Raw genomic sequence first — 19,394 nt, forward strand, 5'->3', positions numbered from 1 at the left:
TTGATTGTCTCATTCCTAAATAATCATTAAAGTTTCACACCGTTAATTGTTTCATGCCTCACAATAATTTCAATGTGTTTTTATTACGTATTAAGTGGTGGTATACTGTATCATCTTGAGAAAATATGGAAACTACTTTCAGTCTGCTGAATATTTGAGTGGTTTTCCGGAGTCAGATCACTTCTTTGAGTGGCATTTTAGAAGTTGGGAAGTACAGTATAGAACAAATTTTATGGATAACAACTTTTATTTCGTGAGTGCGACGTTTCGATACAGATTCTTGTACCGTTGTCAAGCAGAAGTCAGATAGTTTAGATCAGTAAGAAATTACATGAAAGATAAAACATTTGTCGTTTCTTGACAAATAGCTCAACTCATCTCGTAACATGTAAGTGTTGACGTAATTTTGTCTGGCCACTCGATAAATGTCATATGGTATCAATATCATACAGGTCATCTGTCACTCAAGGATACGAACTATGAGGTTTTGGTACGCGATCACAAACACATCTTTGTGTGAGCCTTAGCCTTCGTAGAGTTACCTTCTCTTGATCGGTTCTTTTATTACACGGCGCTTATTTCGGTGCGCTCGAAATGCTTTAAGACGGAACCTTGTCCCTACCGGGCACCTGTCAACACAAAGATGAAGACCAGGATCATGTGATTGTGAGTGATTGGTGATCTTTTGTATCTGATAACATGAAAAGATAACACACATACTTCATACCTAAAGGTATTTATGACGGTAAGAGTTTCGCCTGTAACCCCCGCTTGAAATGTTTTCTGTTTATTAGGATTATTTCGAGGTTTTAGGGTTAGGTTTAGGGTCTTAGTAGGGTGTGGTTTAGATTTAGGGTAAGGGTTAGTGTTAAGGTTTTTTATAAAAACAAACACCCCCACCCCACCCACCCCCACCCCATTTATTCTTAGGTATAGAATGATGAAATAAAACTGGGCTTGCGGGCGGAAAGCTTTCCTTTATGACGACAGTTAAGTGCACAATTTGTTTAACGGCTAAATCATTTGACGCCCAACTGTATCAGTTAATTATAGCTTGGCATGCATCTAAATTAACCTGCTATGAAATTATACATTTATAGTTCAATAATCGTTCTATTACCTATTTTGTTTATCAGGTCGATCGCCCAGATAGTTTTGTAGCTGAGCGAGGTCACGTCAGCCGGAGACAGGTGAAGACTGACTGATACCAGAGTCTATTATATGGTCTCTGCTGATATTAGGGCTGATTAATGTTTCGACTGCAGCCCCAACTGGAGATACACAGACCCTTTCGGCATCTTTTGTGTACGTTTCTTTTTCTCTTCATCTTTCTATATAATTTCTCATTGTGCCTTAATTGACACAATATTCATCAGCTGTTTTAAACTTTCTGTGATTATTGTTGATCACATCTGAATTTGGAACATCAAATGTTCTTTCTTTAAATATTGATGAGACTAAGCTGCAGTGGGGACCTGTACTCATGATCGACCGACTGAAGTGGCATATTTTCCAAACTCACTCCATCGCTCATCTCCTTTACTCATGCTCATAAAACACATTCTCATTAATCTAAATATTTGCAGAGTAATCAGTATTAAGGAATTTTGAAAAATGCAAATCTCATTTTTCATTTACACAGCCACCAAAACCAAGTGTCAAGTATCCGATCCTCCTCAACCAAGACCTACCACATTTTTCAGAGGCGGCATGAAGCTGAAGCAGTTTGTTCAGCATCAGGTGTTTGAACTCATCTACCTCCTTGTCCTCGCCTTCCTGCCCTTCTTTGTGGCCCAGAAGGTGGTAGGTCTTATCATCCTCACTGTTATTGGAGTGTCCGGCTTCTACTATCTCTTCAAGAGGTTGATGAACAAGACTATTGAAATCACAGGACAGGCTGTTCTCATTACTGGTTGTGATTCAGGTGGGTTAATCGTGCCAGTCACGACACGGAAGAGGGTTTCACTGATGTTCCAACTGAATTCACTGGCCAGGCCTTCGGGGAACAAAAGAAATTCAGATCTGTAAATGCAAGGAATTTGACTGCAGGTGCTTCAACTGCAAATATATCATGTGTGTTTTTAGTATGATAGGTCAATTGACATATCAAGGTTCAAAACAGTTGTCATACCATTCATACATCCGAAATCCGAAAATGCTTGCAGTACTAATGGGATACTTTATTAAAATCAGACTGACTAACGGCATCTGATGGGCATGCACACATTCTGTGCTTGTTTAAGATGAAGAGATTAATGAACATGTGCCCTTTCGTATGCATATGAACATTGTCTCAAAGTTTATGAAGACAACAAACAGTAGCTCAGTCTGGTTTACTCCCATAAGAACTACATCCCATTTGAACTACATCCCAAATTAACTACAGGGATTAATTAGGAATTAATTATCTGAGTAGAGGCACCCCCCATGGTATGTAATGAGTTCAGCCCATCATCTCAAAAGAACTACATGCTTAAACTCTTATTGACCAGTAATTATGTTGTTGTAAAGGTAATCTATTAACCAGAAAGTAAAGGACAAGAGAGAAAGGTATGTTGTAGTTAGTGAATGTTCTTGTATTCATATGATAGGAATAAAAACACGCCAAGCTTAGTACATTGGAGTAATGGTAAAGGTATATTGTAGTAAAGGCAAAATATAAACGAATGAGTTTTTAAGTTAAAATAGTATTGTTGTAGACTGCAACCCAGGACCTTGATGCAGTTGGCTACTTATTGAAGCTGGGCTAAACTAGTTCTACATGGATCAGATTGAACACTGAGGATGAAAGTGACACTAAATTATCACACTAAATATTTAAGCCTATCTATAGATGAACTATCTATACATCTACATATAAAACTACAGACTTGATCTGCACAAGATCTTTCGCCGGTCAATGGTTCTTCATGCGTACAATGAAAAGTAAGCGTCGTCATGGGCGACGCATAACGGTAGTAGCTATGTCATCATGATGCGTATGACATTACAGTTAGTGACAATATGTAATATGTAATAGATATATAGGACATATATTCTTAGGGAGTTGAAATGCTGTTCATAAAGCAGTAAAAGTCCCAAGAGAGACACTTAAACAACAGAAACAAATACAGAGATGGACATTCTTCCATTTGTTGTACCTACAATCCTAATAACTGTACAATTATGCCCATTATAAAAGCAAATCTTCCAATTTTGTATTAAAGTGATACTATGAAAAAAGGTTTATCAGTCAGAGTAGTAGTAGAGGTCTTTTTTTGATGCACATGCGGCTTAGAGGCTTATTTTTATGAAATAAGTTCCCCAGCCCCCTTAAAAACGGCGATGGTCTATTGAGAGGCATCCTTTGATGTGCCTCCAGCCTAGACCCAAATTTCCGAGCATTGAAGTATCAGCTGGCTCGCCAGTTTGATGGTTAGAGCGTTGGACTCGTAATCAAGCGACGCCGAGTTCGAGATGGGGTATTGGTGGAAACTTTTGCAAGTGAAACAAGCACCGTCGTTGCTAAGTTAAACAAGATGGTCGTCCAGCCTAGTAACGCTGGGATCAGTCTTCTCGTCGTTAAGCTAAACAAAGATCGCCGTCCAGCCTAGTAACGAACGCCAGGTCTGCCTTACCCGTCGTTGCTAAGCCAAGCAAGATGGCTGCCGAGCTTAGCAACGGCGAGTAGACCGATCCCGGCGTTGCTAAGCGGTCATCCAACCTAGCAACAGTCAAACTCGACAGCGCTAACACCGGGAGGCAAAACAAACTAACTATTTATCTGGCTGTGGCCTGTCACGCGTGTATTGAATACAAAGCAAAGCACACAGCCGTATTAGGGGTGCTGGCTGGTTGTAGCGAAAAGGATGTTTGAAACCAGACGCTGAAAAACATTTTTAGAAGCCACAATCAATTATTTTAAAATCGGGTTACATAAGCTTGGAAAGCATATGAGTTACATTGCTAAAATCTAAAAAAACCAGTTTGCTTGATGTGCATTGATCTAAACAGTAGCTGTTGCCTAGCTGCTCTCGCCTGACCGCCTACGGTCGGGTTGACCTAATCCCCGAAAAGGCCAGGGCGTTGATGAGAGCCCCGCCGAGCATGATCGCGACCGTGGCCATTTTTTATATATTTTATACTTTCTTACTGTAATATGTTTTCCGGAATGATGCCTTGCTTGACGAGCATATCTTTGGTGGCCATCGCAGTCCCAAGTCTAGCATGAGCATGCCCATGTCTTGCAGGTTGAAATCGAGTTTGGGTGCCGGTTGTTTGGTGATCATTTTGCTCAATCCAGCTTAGCCTATGGCCAGCCCGCTGACCACAGCGGCATGATACTCGTCTTTTATGAACGTTTTTTCGTCGGGGTTAGATATGATTATAACATAACGTGTGGGTTTACCTCTAATTGTGGTTTTGTCGATGGGGTCACCACCACCTTTTGTTGATAGAGCCATACGACTGCGGTGATACCCACGACAGCGGCTGCCACGGCATACGAAATCCACGGCGGATTTGGTTTATGATGCTTAGCTAACCCCCCTTTTTTACCGGCGGCTACTTTTTTTTTATTCTTGGGTTTCTTCGTGACGGTATCAATCACTCGGTGGGGGGTCTCCTCCTCATCTCTTTTCCCGATTAGGCACGTCCAACGCGGCCGAAATCCAAGCGGAACAGAAACGTCACGATTTGGCCGTGGAGAAACTGCAGGCCGCGCAAGCCGAGAGTATGCGAAAAAAATGCATGGAAAGAATCGATTTCATCAACGCCCAACTCCAACGCAAAAACCAAGCCCTTCGAACGTTCAAGGACGTTGACGACGCCATGCAACAATACTACCTGATGACGGGCAAACAGCTCGTCCCCTTCGGCGGCGAACCCACCGTCTCTCAGTTTTACACCCCTCCCAAGGCACAGCAAAACCAGGAGCTGATTTTTATGGCCTTAGGATTATCCGCCACCGTATTCGTCGCCAAGCGTTTAGACTAAAATATATCTAAGTGCATATAGCGAAGATGAGGCCCGCTCCGTATCGTTGTCAATACGTGCTTCTGGGAAAAGCCGAGACTTGCGGCAAGAAATGCAGGATCGAGGAGTACTGCGGCATACACATGATGTCTATCGGAAAGGGTTTTGTGAAACCAACTTTATTTACGAGAAGAAAAAAGATTATCTCAATGAACGTAACCGACTCCTCAGAAAAAAAAAAATTTAAAAGAAGATTTTATGTGCGCTTCATTTTCAAAAGAGAAGGCTGATGGAATTATCTCCCTTTGAAAAAACAACCAATTAGACATTTGACTTTGCATGTGGATATATCAATCAATTGGACATTTGACTTTCCATGTGGATATAGCAATCATGACGACCGTCGGCGAACTCAAAGCTCTCGCTAAAAGTCGTGGATTGGTGGGTTATTCTCGCATGTGGAAACCCCAACTGCTCACCTTGCTCAACATGATATATGTCAAGCCACCTACCGTGTGAGTCCTCAAACTCCGAGCTAAAGAACGGGATTGAAGGGTTATTCCATTGAGCCTTACCTCAGAGGCAGGCAGGAAGTCGTACTTCAATCCGACTCGATCCCTTCGACCCTCGATACCTCGCTACAAAAAATACAAGAATCGTTGGAACGATGGACGAACAGGGGCTCCCGGGTGGGTGGTGGGAAGTATCAACACCATCTATTTGGATATAGCGAACTATGTACCGTTCAGAGAAGGATCGTACCTTGACTTGCCTCCGTATTACAACAATAAGAAATCAATCGTGAACGTTAAAAACAACGATGATTACTGCTTACGATGGGTGTTGAGATCTGCCTTATTCCCTGCCGATTCTAAAGTGGCGAACAGACCTTCGAGCTATCCCGCAGACGATGGGCTGAACTTGGACGGTGTAGACGCACCCAAACCCATCTCTCAAATGACGAAGGTGGAAAAACAAAACCGTTTAGCCATCAACGTCTTCGGCCACGAAGGCAGTACGACGATCGTGCACTGAATCAGCTCCAGGCCCGATGATGTGCGCAGAATCAATTTATTTCTCGTCGAAAGAGGCGACCCGTTTCACTACGCATGGATCAAAAGTCTGAGCCTACTGTTGTACGACCAATCAAACCACAAGGAAAAGAAACATTTCTGCGAACGATGCCTGCACGGTTTCAAGCGAGAAGACGCTGCTGGAAGCGCACCGTTAGGATTGCCGAGGTGTGGGAGAGACGGTCGTCCGAATCGACATGCCTTGAGAACATCAAAACATCTTAACGTTCTTATGTATCTCATTATCAACATGTGGAGATTGATCGAGAAACGGTTGTTCAGACGCGTAGGGGTGGATGTCAGTGGCCTTGATATTTACGCTGCCCTGCGTCGAGTCATAAGTCGAGGGAAATTCACCAGCCTGTACGATAGTTTAGGTCTCGTGGGCACCGAACGGTTACAACGTCTCATGGATACATTAGTCGATTATAGCCTGACAACCAGGGAACGCATCGCCCCGTACTCCACCTACTCCGTAGCTTACTTGGACGAGTTAATGGTAGACCCCATCCACAAAGTTGTCCCTCAATATTACGGATTACCTTGCGTGAACCCTGAATTACGAGTCCAACGCTCTAACCATCACACTGGCGAGCCGGCTGGTAACTCAGTGCTCGGAACTTTGGGTCTAGGCTGATGGGACATCGAAGGATGTCTCTTGCTATTTTTTTAAGGGGGGCTGGGAGGCTTCATTCACACAAATAAGCCTCTAAGCCGCATGTGTGGCAAAACCCCCCCTCTACTACTACTGTCAGTGTAACAAAATGTCAAACACCTCGATGCGGAACTTGTTCAATCATAACTGAAGACTGCAAATTTACTTTTTTGTGAAGGCAAACTATTTACTGTCAAAACCAACATGAACTGCTGCAGCAAAATATGTTATATATGTTTTATTTGTTTTGTGCTGGGCAAATCCATTAAGCAGACGCAGGTGACAGCATGTAGTTAATCTGTGCACTGGATCATAACATGTGTTGTTTTAAGCTGTAGTTCTTATGGGAGGACAACCCCAGTCTCATGTCACACTCCGTTGGCAAAACATCTCATGGCAGTTAATGAGATCAATGAGACAGTGTGAGACTAGATCAGTGCTCCTTTAATGGAATAGATGGTCAAACTTGCTTGATTGTGTGTAATTAACTCATCCAGGATGATAATTGTTGCTCATGATATCAATCAGTGAATTGTCTGGTCTATCTATTTATATGCAGCAGTCACACTCTGGAAAGTTGCAGTGTTAGACAATAACCACCTGACTGGTCATTTAGCGATAGCAAGATATTCAGCATATTTCCCTGCCTAACTGCATTGATATTTCCATATCTGCTTGCTTCTTACTGATTGATTACTTATTCTTACCAGGATTTGGCAATGCCATTGCAAGAAGACTGGACAGCATGGGCTTCCTGGTGCTGGCTGGCTGTCTGAATGAAAAGGGCAGTGGTGCTGAGAGACTCCAGGCCAGCGCGTCCGGCCGGATCCATGTGTTTGAGCTCGATGTAACCAGTGACTACAGCGTGGAGAGCTGTCTGGAGATGGTCAATCAGCTGACCAGTGAGAGAGGTCAGTTCATACTGTAGACTCACAACTCTTATTCTGTGAGGAAACCAGATAATATTTGAAGGATTTGTAACTCGTGGATAAATAATTGTCTTCCAGCATTTAAAATATAAGTTGTATGCTTCTCTCGAGGGTAATACGGTCTGATGTACGCCTCTTTGAAGCAGTGTCACCCGAGCCGGTATGCGAGGGATAACACTGCTACAAAGAGGTGTACATCAGACCGTATTACCCGAGGGAGAAGCATACAACAAATTTATCTTACCGCCATGTTAAATGTACAAATTATAATGTTATTTTATGCTAAAGATCACTACCGACTATATGACATGCAAACAAAATGGCATCTGCCTCTCGACTGGATTTTTAACATCAGTGAAGCATATTCTGACAAGCATAAAACTGTTATGAAATTTGTTATTTATGTTTAAGCTGAGTTTGCAAACCGCTTAATGTATAAAATAGCTTAAATAATGAAGTGAAAGTTGGTCAAATAAATCTGTACAAAGTGAACACAAAAACAGCTGATCGAACGGTTTTCGAACTCCGGGCACGGCATGCGTCATATTATGACGTCATACGATTGTTAGTGCTTCAGCTTCTTGGCGGTTACCGTGGCAGCGGATAATATTTCTTCCAGTTGTCACCCTCCTGTGAGGGTGCCTCGGAAACTTGTTAAACCGTCATTGACCAATGAAATGAAAGTATTTTACATGAAGGTAAGATAAATTGTAATAAACACATGGACAGCTGCTGTCTCCTGACTGCATTTACCATGGTGTGGTAATGTTTACAGATAGATTTGTTTGCTTGATATGGTTACTTCTGTACTGAATAGTTTTTGTTCCAGTGAATCAGTTCCGTCAATGATTGGTTTTTGTTATTGACTCGGGATCCATTCCCCACATGGGTACAAAGTGTGAAGCCCATTTCTGGTGTCATTCGCCATGATATTGCTGGAATATTGCTAAAAGCGATGTAAAACTAGACTCACTCTGTCTGTGATAGCAGCACCAACATCTGGATTTGTTACTTGTACATGCAGGACTGTGGGCACTGATAAACAATGCTGGCATCAACTTTGAGGGGGACTTTGAATTCTGCACACTGGACATGTACCGACAGGTGATGGAGGTCAACCTTTACGGAACTATTCGCATGACCAAAGCATTTCTTCCTCTCATTAGGCGAGCTAAAGGTGAGACATTAATTCTACTGAAAGTGGATACATGCACCAGGTACTGATTCAACTTGCATGTCATAAAGGATTCCTATGCAGAGTAGTTAAGGTCAACTATATTTGTTAAAGGTATCTGGAAGATGGATGGGTTGGGGATCTGCCTTGAGCAGGGGTATTTGTCTTCGGGTTAGATGTTTTTTTCATAGAGAGTCCAACTCTTATTAGAAGGAAAGGACATCACACACGTCTGATAACAAGAACGACAGCATGGAAAGTGAGGTATGCGGTTATAGCCTAGAGTTACATGCTGTTGGCCGTCAGGGGTCCGTGTGGCCCTAGGGGTGGTCTCACAAGACAAGTTTTTGTTTTGTAAATATGTTTACTCAAAATATAGTTACAACTGTCGTAGGGATTTAAAATGGACATTTTAATGCTTATATGTTCCCCAAGGAGGACTCTATTCATCGAATTTGTGTGATGTGAACACCAATGTATATATTGTCTGATGTGAACACCAATGTAAATATTGTCTGATGTGAACACTGATGTAAATATTGTCTGATGTAAATATTGTCTGATGTGAACACTGATGTAACTATTGTCTGATGTGAACACCAATGTAAATATTGTCTGATGTGAACACTGATGTAAATATTGTTTGATGTGAACACTGATGTAAATATTGTCTGATGTGAACACTGATGTAAATATTGTCTGATGTGAACACTGATGTAAATATTGTCTGATGTGAACACTGATGTAAACACTGTCTGATGTGAACACTGATGTAAATATTGTCTGATGTGAACACTGATGTAAATATTGTCTGATGTGAACACTGATGTAAATATTGTCTGATGTGAACACTGATGTAAATATTGTCTGATGAATGTTGCAACTGGGGTAAACAATGATTATTTGATCACTGTATCTGGGTGAACTGTTTGATGTGAGCACTGCTGTGGATGAACTCTGACATGGTCAAACTGCTTGTCTTCCAGGTAGGGTCATAAATGTGAGTAGTGCCAAAGGTCAGCTTGCTGCCCCCGGCAACTCTGTCTGTGGTGTCTCCAAATTTGGACTGGAATCAGTGTCCGATGTTTTGCGTCTAGAGTTGAGCCAGTTTGACGTGAAGGTTGTGGTTGTGGAGCCTGGCAACTTTGGTGGTGCAACTGGCATGCTTAGCAAACCCACGGTAAGGAATCAATGGAGTCTGATACTTTGATCTGGAAGAGTGAGCCACTCAGGAAAAGCCTAATCATTCATCACTGTTGAAGTAAAGTTTATTATGTGCAAAACCATTTACAAATTCACAATTACAGTCAAATCCCGATGAGTCGAATGCCGGTGTCTCGAATATTATGCATAACTCGAAGTACCTGTAGGCCCTGACCATTCCCTGTTATAGTTGTCATCATTTGAATACCGGTTACGCGAATTCGTCTCATAAATACACAGGATGACTCGAGCAGAAAATTTGGTCCCATGAGATTCAAACAACAGCAATCTTGTATACATAAGTCAGTCAATGAGAAGTTGATTGGTGTAGCAAACTGATCCAATTAACAAACCAGCGCGGCTCACACCTTTCCGCCTTTGACGGGTGAGTTCAAAAGGCAGATTAGTGATTTTACGGAAATCACTGTCTGTGCTAATCAGACTGGAACTGATAAGGTGCCCCTATTAGTGATAGGGAAATCATTAGATAAACAAATGCTTAGGCGGAGGAATTAGGACTGGATCATCTTTTTTCTACCCTCATAGACATACCTATGTCTCGAATACATCGATAAGTCGAATTTATTACTTGGTCCCCAGAGATTCGACTCATCGGGATTTGACTGTAGTTTAATACAGGAAGTTTTGGTAATTTATTGTCAGAAGAATTACAACATTGTGAATGATCTTGTTGCTGGTTACTGGTTCAGTCATTTGCACAACTTTGTATGTTTGGTGTATATTATCTCAGTAATGTAAGCCTATATTATCTCAGTAATCTTAGCCTACATTATCTCAGTAATCTTAACCTATATTATCTCAGTAATGTTAGGCTATATTATCTCAGTAGCCTTAGGCTATATTATCTCGGTAGCCTATTAGGCTATATTATCTCGGTAGCCTATTAGGCTATATTATCTCGGTAGCCTTAGACTATATTATCTCGGTAGCCTTAGTCTGTATTATCTCGGTAATCTTAGTCTATATTATCTCAGTAATCTTAGCCTATATTATCTCAGTAATCTTTGCCTATATTATCTCAGTAATCTTTGCCTATATTATCTCAGTAATCTTTGCCTATATTATCTCGGTAGCCTTAGGCTATATTATCTCGGTAGCCTTAGGCTATATTATCTCGGTAATCTTTGCCTATATTATCTCGGTAGCCTTAGACTATATTATCTCGGTAGCCTTAGGCTATATTATCTCGGTAATCTTAGTCTATATTATCTCAGTAATCTTAGCCTATATTATCTCAGTAATCTTTGCCTATATTATCTCAGTAATCTTTGCCTATATTATCTCAGTAATCTTAGCCTATATTATCTCAGTAATCTTAGCCTATATTATCTCAGTAATCTTAGGCTATATTATCTCGTTAGCCTTAGGCTATATTATCTCGGTAGCCTTAGGCTATATTATCTCAGTAATCTTTGCCTATATTATCTCGGTAGCCTTAGACTATATTATCTCGGTAGCCTTAGGCTATATTATCTCGGTAATCTTAGTCTATATTATCTCAGTAATCTTAGCCTATATTATCTCGGTAGCCTTAGGCTATATTATCTCAGTAATCTTTGCCTATATTATCTCAGTAATCTTTGCCTATATTATCTCAGTAATCTTAGCCTATATTATCTCAGTAATCTTAGCCTATATTATCTCAGTAATCTTAGGCTATATTATCTCGGTAGCCTTAGGCTATATTATCTCGATAGCCTTAGGCTATATTATCTCGGTAGCCTTAGGCTATATTATCTCCGTAATCTTAGCTTATATTATCTCAGTAATCTTTGCCTATATTATCTCAGTAATCTTAGTATATATTATCTCAGTAATCTTTGCCTATATTATCTCAGTAATCTTTGCCTATATTATCTCAGTAATCTTAGCCTATATTATCTCGGTAATCTTTGCCTATATTATCTCGGTAATCTCTTATAAAGAGCAGACATAAGGAGATAGAATGGATGTTACTTGATTTTGCAGTTGACGAGGATGCGAGATGAATATGACGAGATGTGGGAGAAGGCTTCCAGTGATGTGAAGGAGACGTACGGCAAGGCGTACCTAGATGCCAAATATGATGCAATCGCCCAGTCTGCCTCCACCACATGCTCCACCCTGGCACCTGTCGTTGATGCCCTGGAGGACTCAGTGTGTAATGTCAATCCCCTCACCAGATATCTTGTCAGCGGCAGCAACCAGTGGGTTGACTTCTTTGTTGTAAGTATCCTGGTGTAATGTGTTGGAGACTTCCTGTGGCAGCCTTGCATCATCTTTGTAACTGCAGCTGCAGTTTTCCTCTCACATTTTGTTCCATGCCTAGAGATTTAGAAATACAGGCTTTTTCTGATAACACGAACTGTGGCTTCAGGGCACCTCACCTCCTCATGTTTGTTGTAAAACATGATGTGTACATATCGGATTAATGATACCTGTTGACCAATGCTGCTACACATCAGCGTTTTTCATGAATTACATTACACAGGTTTGTTTACCCATCTGGACATGCTCCGTTTCAACAACTCTCTAGAGTTACCTCCCTTAGCAAAAATGGGTTTTAATTATGTCCCCTTTTTCTTAGCTTGGAATTATTTCTCTTATGAAAATGACCACTATCTTTAATAGAGATGAGATAATGCAGGAACTTACTGTGGTGAAGGAGATGTATTTACCACAGCATGAAGGAATAGATGAACAGTTTTAATGTCAGATTTAGGTGGCTGTTAAAGATGCACTGATCCAGAGCAATTTCCGTGGACTGGTTGTTGCTAATGTTATTGTTTTTCTCCCGTGAGTACCCGGATGATATCCCAGAATTCATGACTGGTTCATTACCTCTGCTGCGTCACCCTCATGCGCAATTGATAGTATAAGTATAAACAAATCAACAAAGATGAAATCATTTTTACTCGAAAATATTTCCATCTTCATTATTTTCGTAACAAATGAAAACATTTTGAAGATTAACAATCTGCCAGTGGAAGAAATGTTAGGACTGAAATAATGAAGTCAATGTACATCTATATATTTTGTCTTATAATCCTAATTAGTTTATGCATATTTGTATGCATTTTGAAACTTAATAAAATGCACACAATCTGCTTATACTTAGTGAATTTATAACATGACTGTAATATCTAGACATTTTATAGATTGCGAACATGAATCATATTTCACACACACGCCCTAAGTGCGACCTAGTGTATGTTGTCTGTCTCATTACACTTCTCGGCAAAAAAATGATTCTGTTGAATGCTATAACAAATTAATAAAAAAAACCTGCAAATATTAAAATTAAAACAGACGAAAGTTATAGCAACAATATCAGGCTATTACCTTGTTCGGGGAATGTATCCATCAATATCCACATAAAGGACTGAGATGCCATTCATCTGCAGCTGACAAAGAATCTTGTTCCATGTCATGTGTCTTTTAACAGTCTAATATGCGAAAAAGTGATCTATTGTTTCAGGTTTTTCACATTGGTGTATATTCCCATTGGTCACCCAAGATAGCACACCTGGCAACTAATTGCACGATGTCCCCCATTCTTTAAGAAAGTATAGTTAGCCAATAATGAGCCATCAATCAATGTATTGGCGGTTAATCCATTGAAGGAAGGACATTGTTTTTACACAGACACTTTATGACAGGGTGTATTCAGTATAAATTAGTAAATCTACACACATAAACACTACCTTTTGACAAATATTCAGTATAAATTAGTAAATCTACAAACATAAACACTACCTTTTGACAAATATTCAGTATAAATTAGTAAATCTACACACATAAACACTACCTTTTGACAAATATTCAGTATAAATTAGTAAATCTACATACATAAACACTACCTTTTGACAAATCTGCTGTGCAGGATAAAAGCAATTATTCAATCAGCGTGTTATCGGTTTATCCTTTGACCGATGTTTGTTTTGTAACTCAGCTGACAATTCCTCTTACTGCACTTCCATGAGCGTATTACATAAGATGTAATACATTTGCCACATCAGACCTCAATTCATAATGATGAGTATTTATACTCCAGACAAGAAATGCCAAATGGGAACCTTTGTTGGGTACTCTGAGTGGTGTTATCACTACTTATACCTGTTTTAAATTCATTAACTGACCATCAAGTGAATGATGACAAATAACATGTGTAGGTTTAGCTTAGTTAAAAATTGTATAAACCTATGTACCTAAGTAAAATTTCAGATTTTTTTAGCAATGGCAAAGTGGGGTTGTTTAGTTTACGGATTCAAATACCTCAAAAGTGTGTTTTTGATATCATAGCTTAGGTAATTAGTGGTGTAACGATTCATCGATAGTATCGTTGTTTACATCGTCAACTACGCGGTACGAGTGCATCGATACAAAACACATTTAGGCAATATATCAGGATATTTATATCGCGAGGGTCCATGATACATCGATGTATCGCCACAGAGACGATATATCCCGACACAACTTAAATACTACTTAAAGTTGTAAGGTGTATTGCATTAGGAATAGGTAAGGAGTTTCTTTGAAATTCTTCTGAATTTTAAAAACAAATTGAACTTTAAAGGAATTCGTTTGTGTCTGTTATCTCTGTTACATGAACAAAGGAGTTGGTGTATAGGCCACAGAATAATTGTCTTCAAGTAATTGAAATATGCAGCTATGTTTTAGTTGTTTGACAAATAACACCATTTATTTACAACTATGAACGATGTCTTAGCGTTGTTAAGAAAGAGAACAAAGAGAAAATTTAGTAAGCAGGCTTAAGTGATTCTGAATGCTGATATAAATTACATTGAGTTGTTTGTGAAAGCATTAGTGTAGAAACACTATTTCCCAAGGGAAACTTCACTTTCAGATTTATATATATTAAATCAAGGTATACTGAATATGTTTGACTTTCTTAAGCATTAAATACTGAAACTTTATTAGATGAACAGCTTTTTAAGTGTGTGTGAATGTTCTGCTGTATAACAAATAAAGTTTCAGTCATTTTATCTATCATATGTGTTCTGTTATTAGAAATTGTAAAGTATCGGGATACGTATTGTATCACCACCATTGTATCGTGATGATAATCATCTCGCAGGTTCCTTGCAAATACTTTCATGATATGTCATCTCGCCTCATTAAACTTGTATCGGGATATATCGTCTCGCCACTTAGGCCACGATACACAGCTCTATAGGTAATAGACATAATATTTTTACATGATTAAATATTGAAGTAAAAAACACAGAAATAGGATCAAATTGGATCAGTCACTATACCATCCAAGCATTTGAAAATCTGAAAAAGCCTACACTGCTGGGATACTTTATTACAATCAGACAAGAACTACTGGGGATATTTTCAAATAAAAGCATCTGATGGGCATCCACCCTTCCTAATGCCCCATTGTTTAGGTGAAAGAAATTCTGCCAAGGTGGACAGTAGCCCAGTCCCTGTGTCTGTCATGGTCGAGGGAGCAGGGGCTGACCAGTTTGCAGTTAGGTTTTGTAATTAGACTGTTGGCTGGAAACATTAATAGCTCTGGATCAGTGCCCCTTTAAACCCATCTCACTCACTGTGGTGATGGAGCCATAGGTTGGATGAAATGAGTGCTAAGACTGACTGTGCGGTAACCTGCCCTGATGGTGTGGTAACCTGCCCTGATGGTGTGGTAACCTGTCCTGATGGTGTGGTAACCTGCCCTGATGGTGTGGTATCCTGCCCTGATGGTGTGGTAACCTGCCCTGATGGTGTGGTAACCTGTCCTGATGGTGTGGTAACCTGCCCTGATGGTGTGGTAACCTGCCCTGATGGTGTGGTAACCTGCCCTGATGGTGTGGTAACCTGCCCTGATGGTGTGGTAACCTGCCCTGATGGTGTGGTAAGCTGCGCTGATGGTGTGGTAACCTGCGCTGATGGTGTGGTAGCCTGCCCTGATGGTGTGGTAATCTGCCCTGATGGTGTGGTAACCTGCCCTGATGGTGTGGTAACCTGCCCTGATGGTGTGGTAACCTGTCCTCATTACACGGTATGGTAACTCATCCTGATGGTGTGGTAACCTATCCTGATGGTGTGGTAACCTGTCCTGATGGTGTGGTATCCTTCCCTGTGCAGTTGTACTTTATTGCAACCCTGTTATTTGCCTGGATCAGAGTTGACTAGCTTCAGTTCAGCCAAATATTAGATATAATTCGTTACATTTTAGGAATGTTTGTTTTTCCAGATTTTGATCTACTTGAAAACGATCCTGCCAGTCAGTTGGATTGATTCTCTCATAATCAAGGAATTCATCCAGCCCTACCCCAGAGCTGCACAAGCTGTCAGATAGTCTCGGCAGCCACCATCACCATGGAAACAGTTATTTGTGTTTTAAATAATATGATTTTTTAATTGGGACTATCTTACTGACTGCATATTTGAAAACATCACATTGTTGAAAGCTGAGGTTTGACTGCTGGTTCCTACATGCCCTGGTGTGATATAGTCACTTCCACCACCATATATCTCACCTGTGAATGAAACAGTCTCATCAGTATGGCGATATAGAACCAAGGATAGCATTTATATAACTTTCAGGATTGTGTGCTCTTTCTAATCAGTGGCACTTTTCCAACCAAACTTCCCACCCTGTATTTTCTGTTATTTATTTGATGCATGAAGAAAGATTTTTGTATATTTATCCAGTCAAGAAACTGAGTTCATGTTGTACTTTTGTGTATTCAGTCTGTCTCTGTGATTTTACTTGTCCTTTTATCATACACCTAGGTGTGGAATACATGTAGACTAACAACTAGTCTCTGAAACGAACATATTTTACTGAAAAAAGTTCATAGTAAAAAAATATGAAATATAATGAAAAGGAGCCCTGAGACCTTCTTCATTTTCAGACCTGAAGCTGAGGAAATCTAGACTTGCCACATTTCTAGACTTGTGTGGGCTTTCTTGGATATATTTGCTTCAGGGTCTGTACGAGAGACTAGAATACATGGTGCTCAGGCTACAGAGTGAGGGCCGCTCACCAGGCTGAGACAGAGCCTCAGTCAGTATGCCTGTCATACGAGGCACTACAACCATTCAGGTGAACTTGGTTGATTGCATGTCACCACATGACCTAGCTTGTTGTTCATTATATCAGTCACTAGGTTGTCTGGGGGGAATGTGTTCACCATGCCATATAGCTTGAATATTGCTGAGGGTAATATTTGTCAAGAAAGACACAAAACAACCATTTCCATTCTTGCCTGGCAGGTGAAGGCTCATAGCACCCCATGTGGTCATTATACTCTGTCACAGGAGAACCATGAAGTATTGATTTTACTAGTCACTTCCAGTATATTTAATGTATTGAAGGCCTCTGACCTGTACACAAACACTGTTGCCTTGTTATTCCTCTGTATCTGTGTTTGGTGTGGGTGGCTGGAGACCACATGCACCACTTGCCTAATAAACCAAGCTTTACAACACAGACATTGTGTGATGTTGTCAGTGTCGGAGGTGTATGACCGTATGAAACTTTACACTCCATCCCAGACTAAATTGGGTCATCTGGGGCTGCCAATACTGCATAGGGAAGTCTCTCTTGTAATATCGCAATTATTTGAAGCGTACATAAAATATACATCATCATAGTGTAGAGCATCACAAGACCCTTGTGGAAGGTGCCTGGTGTTCCTGCCCTTGTAATGTATCCTCCCTACACAGGTTCAGACTACACTGTCTGCCATGTTTACTCCAGGCTACAGTGACTAATTAGTAAACCGCAACAAATCGACAAAACACCACTTGAACTTATACATTTTAATCTGAGAAAAGCCCCTAGGAATTGTGTTTGGAAACAAATGTCATGAATATTGTGTTTCTTTACCTGGCAGACATTATTGTGGTTGACTCCTCAACATATAAACATTTTTTGAAGATTTTTTATCGATTTCTCTTAACATACACAGTTTGCTAGGCTTTGTGTCGGTATAATTGCGTACATTATAAATAACATAATTGCCTATCGGAATAGCTGCCTGTATCTTATTTTAAGGGCTCCCAAACTGCCATCTTTATGGGATGTTGTGCTGGTTCCTAAAAGGAGATGCGACTTTGGAGGTGGTTGGCATGTTCACATGTCATGATGTCAAATGAAGAAGAGCAGGTGTAAGTGTCTGTTGGTGAGAGTAACAATGTGCTGTACACTTCTGTATATCTTTGCTAGAACAAACACATGACTGGTGTGCCGAAATGTGTGTCCGTGTCTCTTCCTAGAGCCATTGAGGGGTGGTGTGGTAGTCTAGTGGTTAAAGCGTTTTCTCGTCACGCCGAAGACCCGGGTTCGAATCCCCACATGGGTACAACGTGTGAAGCCCATTTCTGGTGTCCCCCGCCGTGATGTTGCTGGAATATTGCTAAAAGCGGCGTAAAGCCAAACTCAGTCAGTCAGTCCTAGAGCCATTGAGCAGGAACCTTACCTCCCGGGACAAGACGAGCGGTAATGTTTATAGTGTGTTTAACCCTACGTTCAGTTCTATTTGAGTTACATGACGACGATGTAGTCGGACCCAGGTAAATTGATATACAGTCGTGGCAGGTCTACAGCGCTGTCCACCACGTCTCAGACCCTTGGGTAAGAGCGGTGTAAAAGTATGCTCACTCACTCATTACATTGTGTACACGTGTAGGGGGCGGACATATTACACACTCATAGTGTCGACTTTTATCTACCAAACCCACTTTATGAGAAGCTGGTCTGGTGACAACATCTGCCTGTGGCTGGATCAACTGTTGTTGTGGTGTGTGTATGTATGTATAGCTGGCTGACCGCTCTATGGATGTGGTCAGCTTTAAACCAGTTGTTATTCACGTATATAACAGGGTAGATAACACCGGACATGGCGTTCTAAAATACGACACAGAGGTGGGTACAGGCTTTGACATAATTCCTTTTAACTGAGTCATTTGCTGACGCTCCCGATCCCCTTTTCCGAAATAATCAAGTGTTCTATGTGAGGTGGATGTCCTTGACCAAAATCTACAGACGCCATGTCAGGGGCGGATCCAGGATTTGTTTAGAAGTGTGTGTGTGTGTGTGTGTGTGTGCGCGCGCTCGTGTGCGTGTGCACATAAATCATAATGTTCAAAGGTTATGCACATTTTATCGGTGTGCGTGCGTGAGTGCGCGTGTGTGTTGGGGAGGTGCGCACCCCCGCACCCCGCCTGGATCCGCCCTTGGATGTTTACCTGCATGTTTCACTTGGTACAACCAGACAACGCATAAATATCAATTATACATTGGTATTAAAAACGACAACCCAAAGACAAAACCAACCAAAACACAACCAATTCTAACACATGCCAATGGTTTCAAAGAAAGCCCAAATCAGTGAGACATCTCGGGAAAGATGGTACGAATATTTTTGCTT

The 19,394-nt window shown here is 40.8% G+C and overlaps 1 protein-coding gene across 3 annotated transcripts; it reads left to right on the forward strand.

Annotated features, from left to right (window-relative positions):
- The first annotated feature begins 575 nt into the window (after positions 1–575).
- On the forward strand, positions 576–16,763 carry LOC124286705 (17-beta-hydroxysteroid dehydrogenase type 6-like). 3 transcript variants are annotated; one of them, XM_046723124.1, is made up of 8 exons: positions 576–666; positions 1,137–1,305; positions 1,643–1,924; positions 7,392–7,592; positions 8,635–8,787; positions 9,771–9,964; positions 11,977–12,213; positions 16,211–16,763. In XM_046723124.1, the coding sequence occupies exons 2-8, from the start codon at positions 1,251–1,253 to the stop codon at positions 16,313–16,315; spliced, it is 1,227 nt and encodes a 408-aa protein (XP_046579080.1). In that variant the 5' UTR covers positions 576–666; positions 1,137–1,250; the 3' UTR covers positions 16,316–16,763. The 3 variants fall into 3 exon arrangements, with proteins under 3 accessions (XP_046579080.1, XP_046579081.1, XP_046579082.1); XM_046723125.1 differs by having other exon boundaries at positions 656–733; XM_046723126.1 differs by having other exon boundaries at positions 665–745.
- The last annotated feature ends 2,631 nt before the right edge of the window (positions 16,764–19,394 follow it).

Source organism: Haliotis rubra, unplaced genomic scaffold (genome assembly GCF_003918875.1).
Source record: "Haliotis rubra isolate DU_JTF1 unplaced genomic scaffold, ASM391887v1 Scf39, whole genome shotgun sequence".
Classification (NCBI taxonomy): domain Eukaryota; kingdom Metazoa; phylum Mollusca; class Gastropoda; order Lepetellida; family Haliotidae; genus Haliotis; species Haliotis rubra.

Bases quoted from the DNA above. Each gene is read 5' to 3' on its own strand.
- LOC124286705 (XM_046723124.1), top strand. From the start codon at position 1,251: ATGTTTCGACTGCAGCCCCAACTGGAGATACACAGACCCTTTCGGCAT. The intron at 1,306-1,642 runs GTACGTTTCTTT...TCATTTACACAG, and splicing joins ACCCTTTCGGCATCTTTTGT to CCACCAAAACCAAGTGTCAA. The intron at 9,965-11,976 runs GTAAGGAATCAA...TTGATTTTGCAG, and splicing joins GCATGCTTAGCAAACCCACG to TTGACGAGGATGCGAGATGA.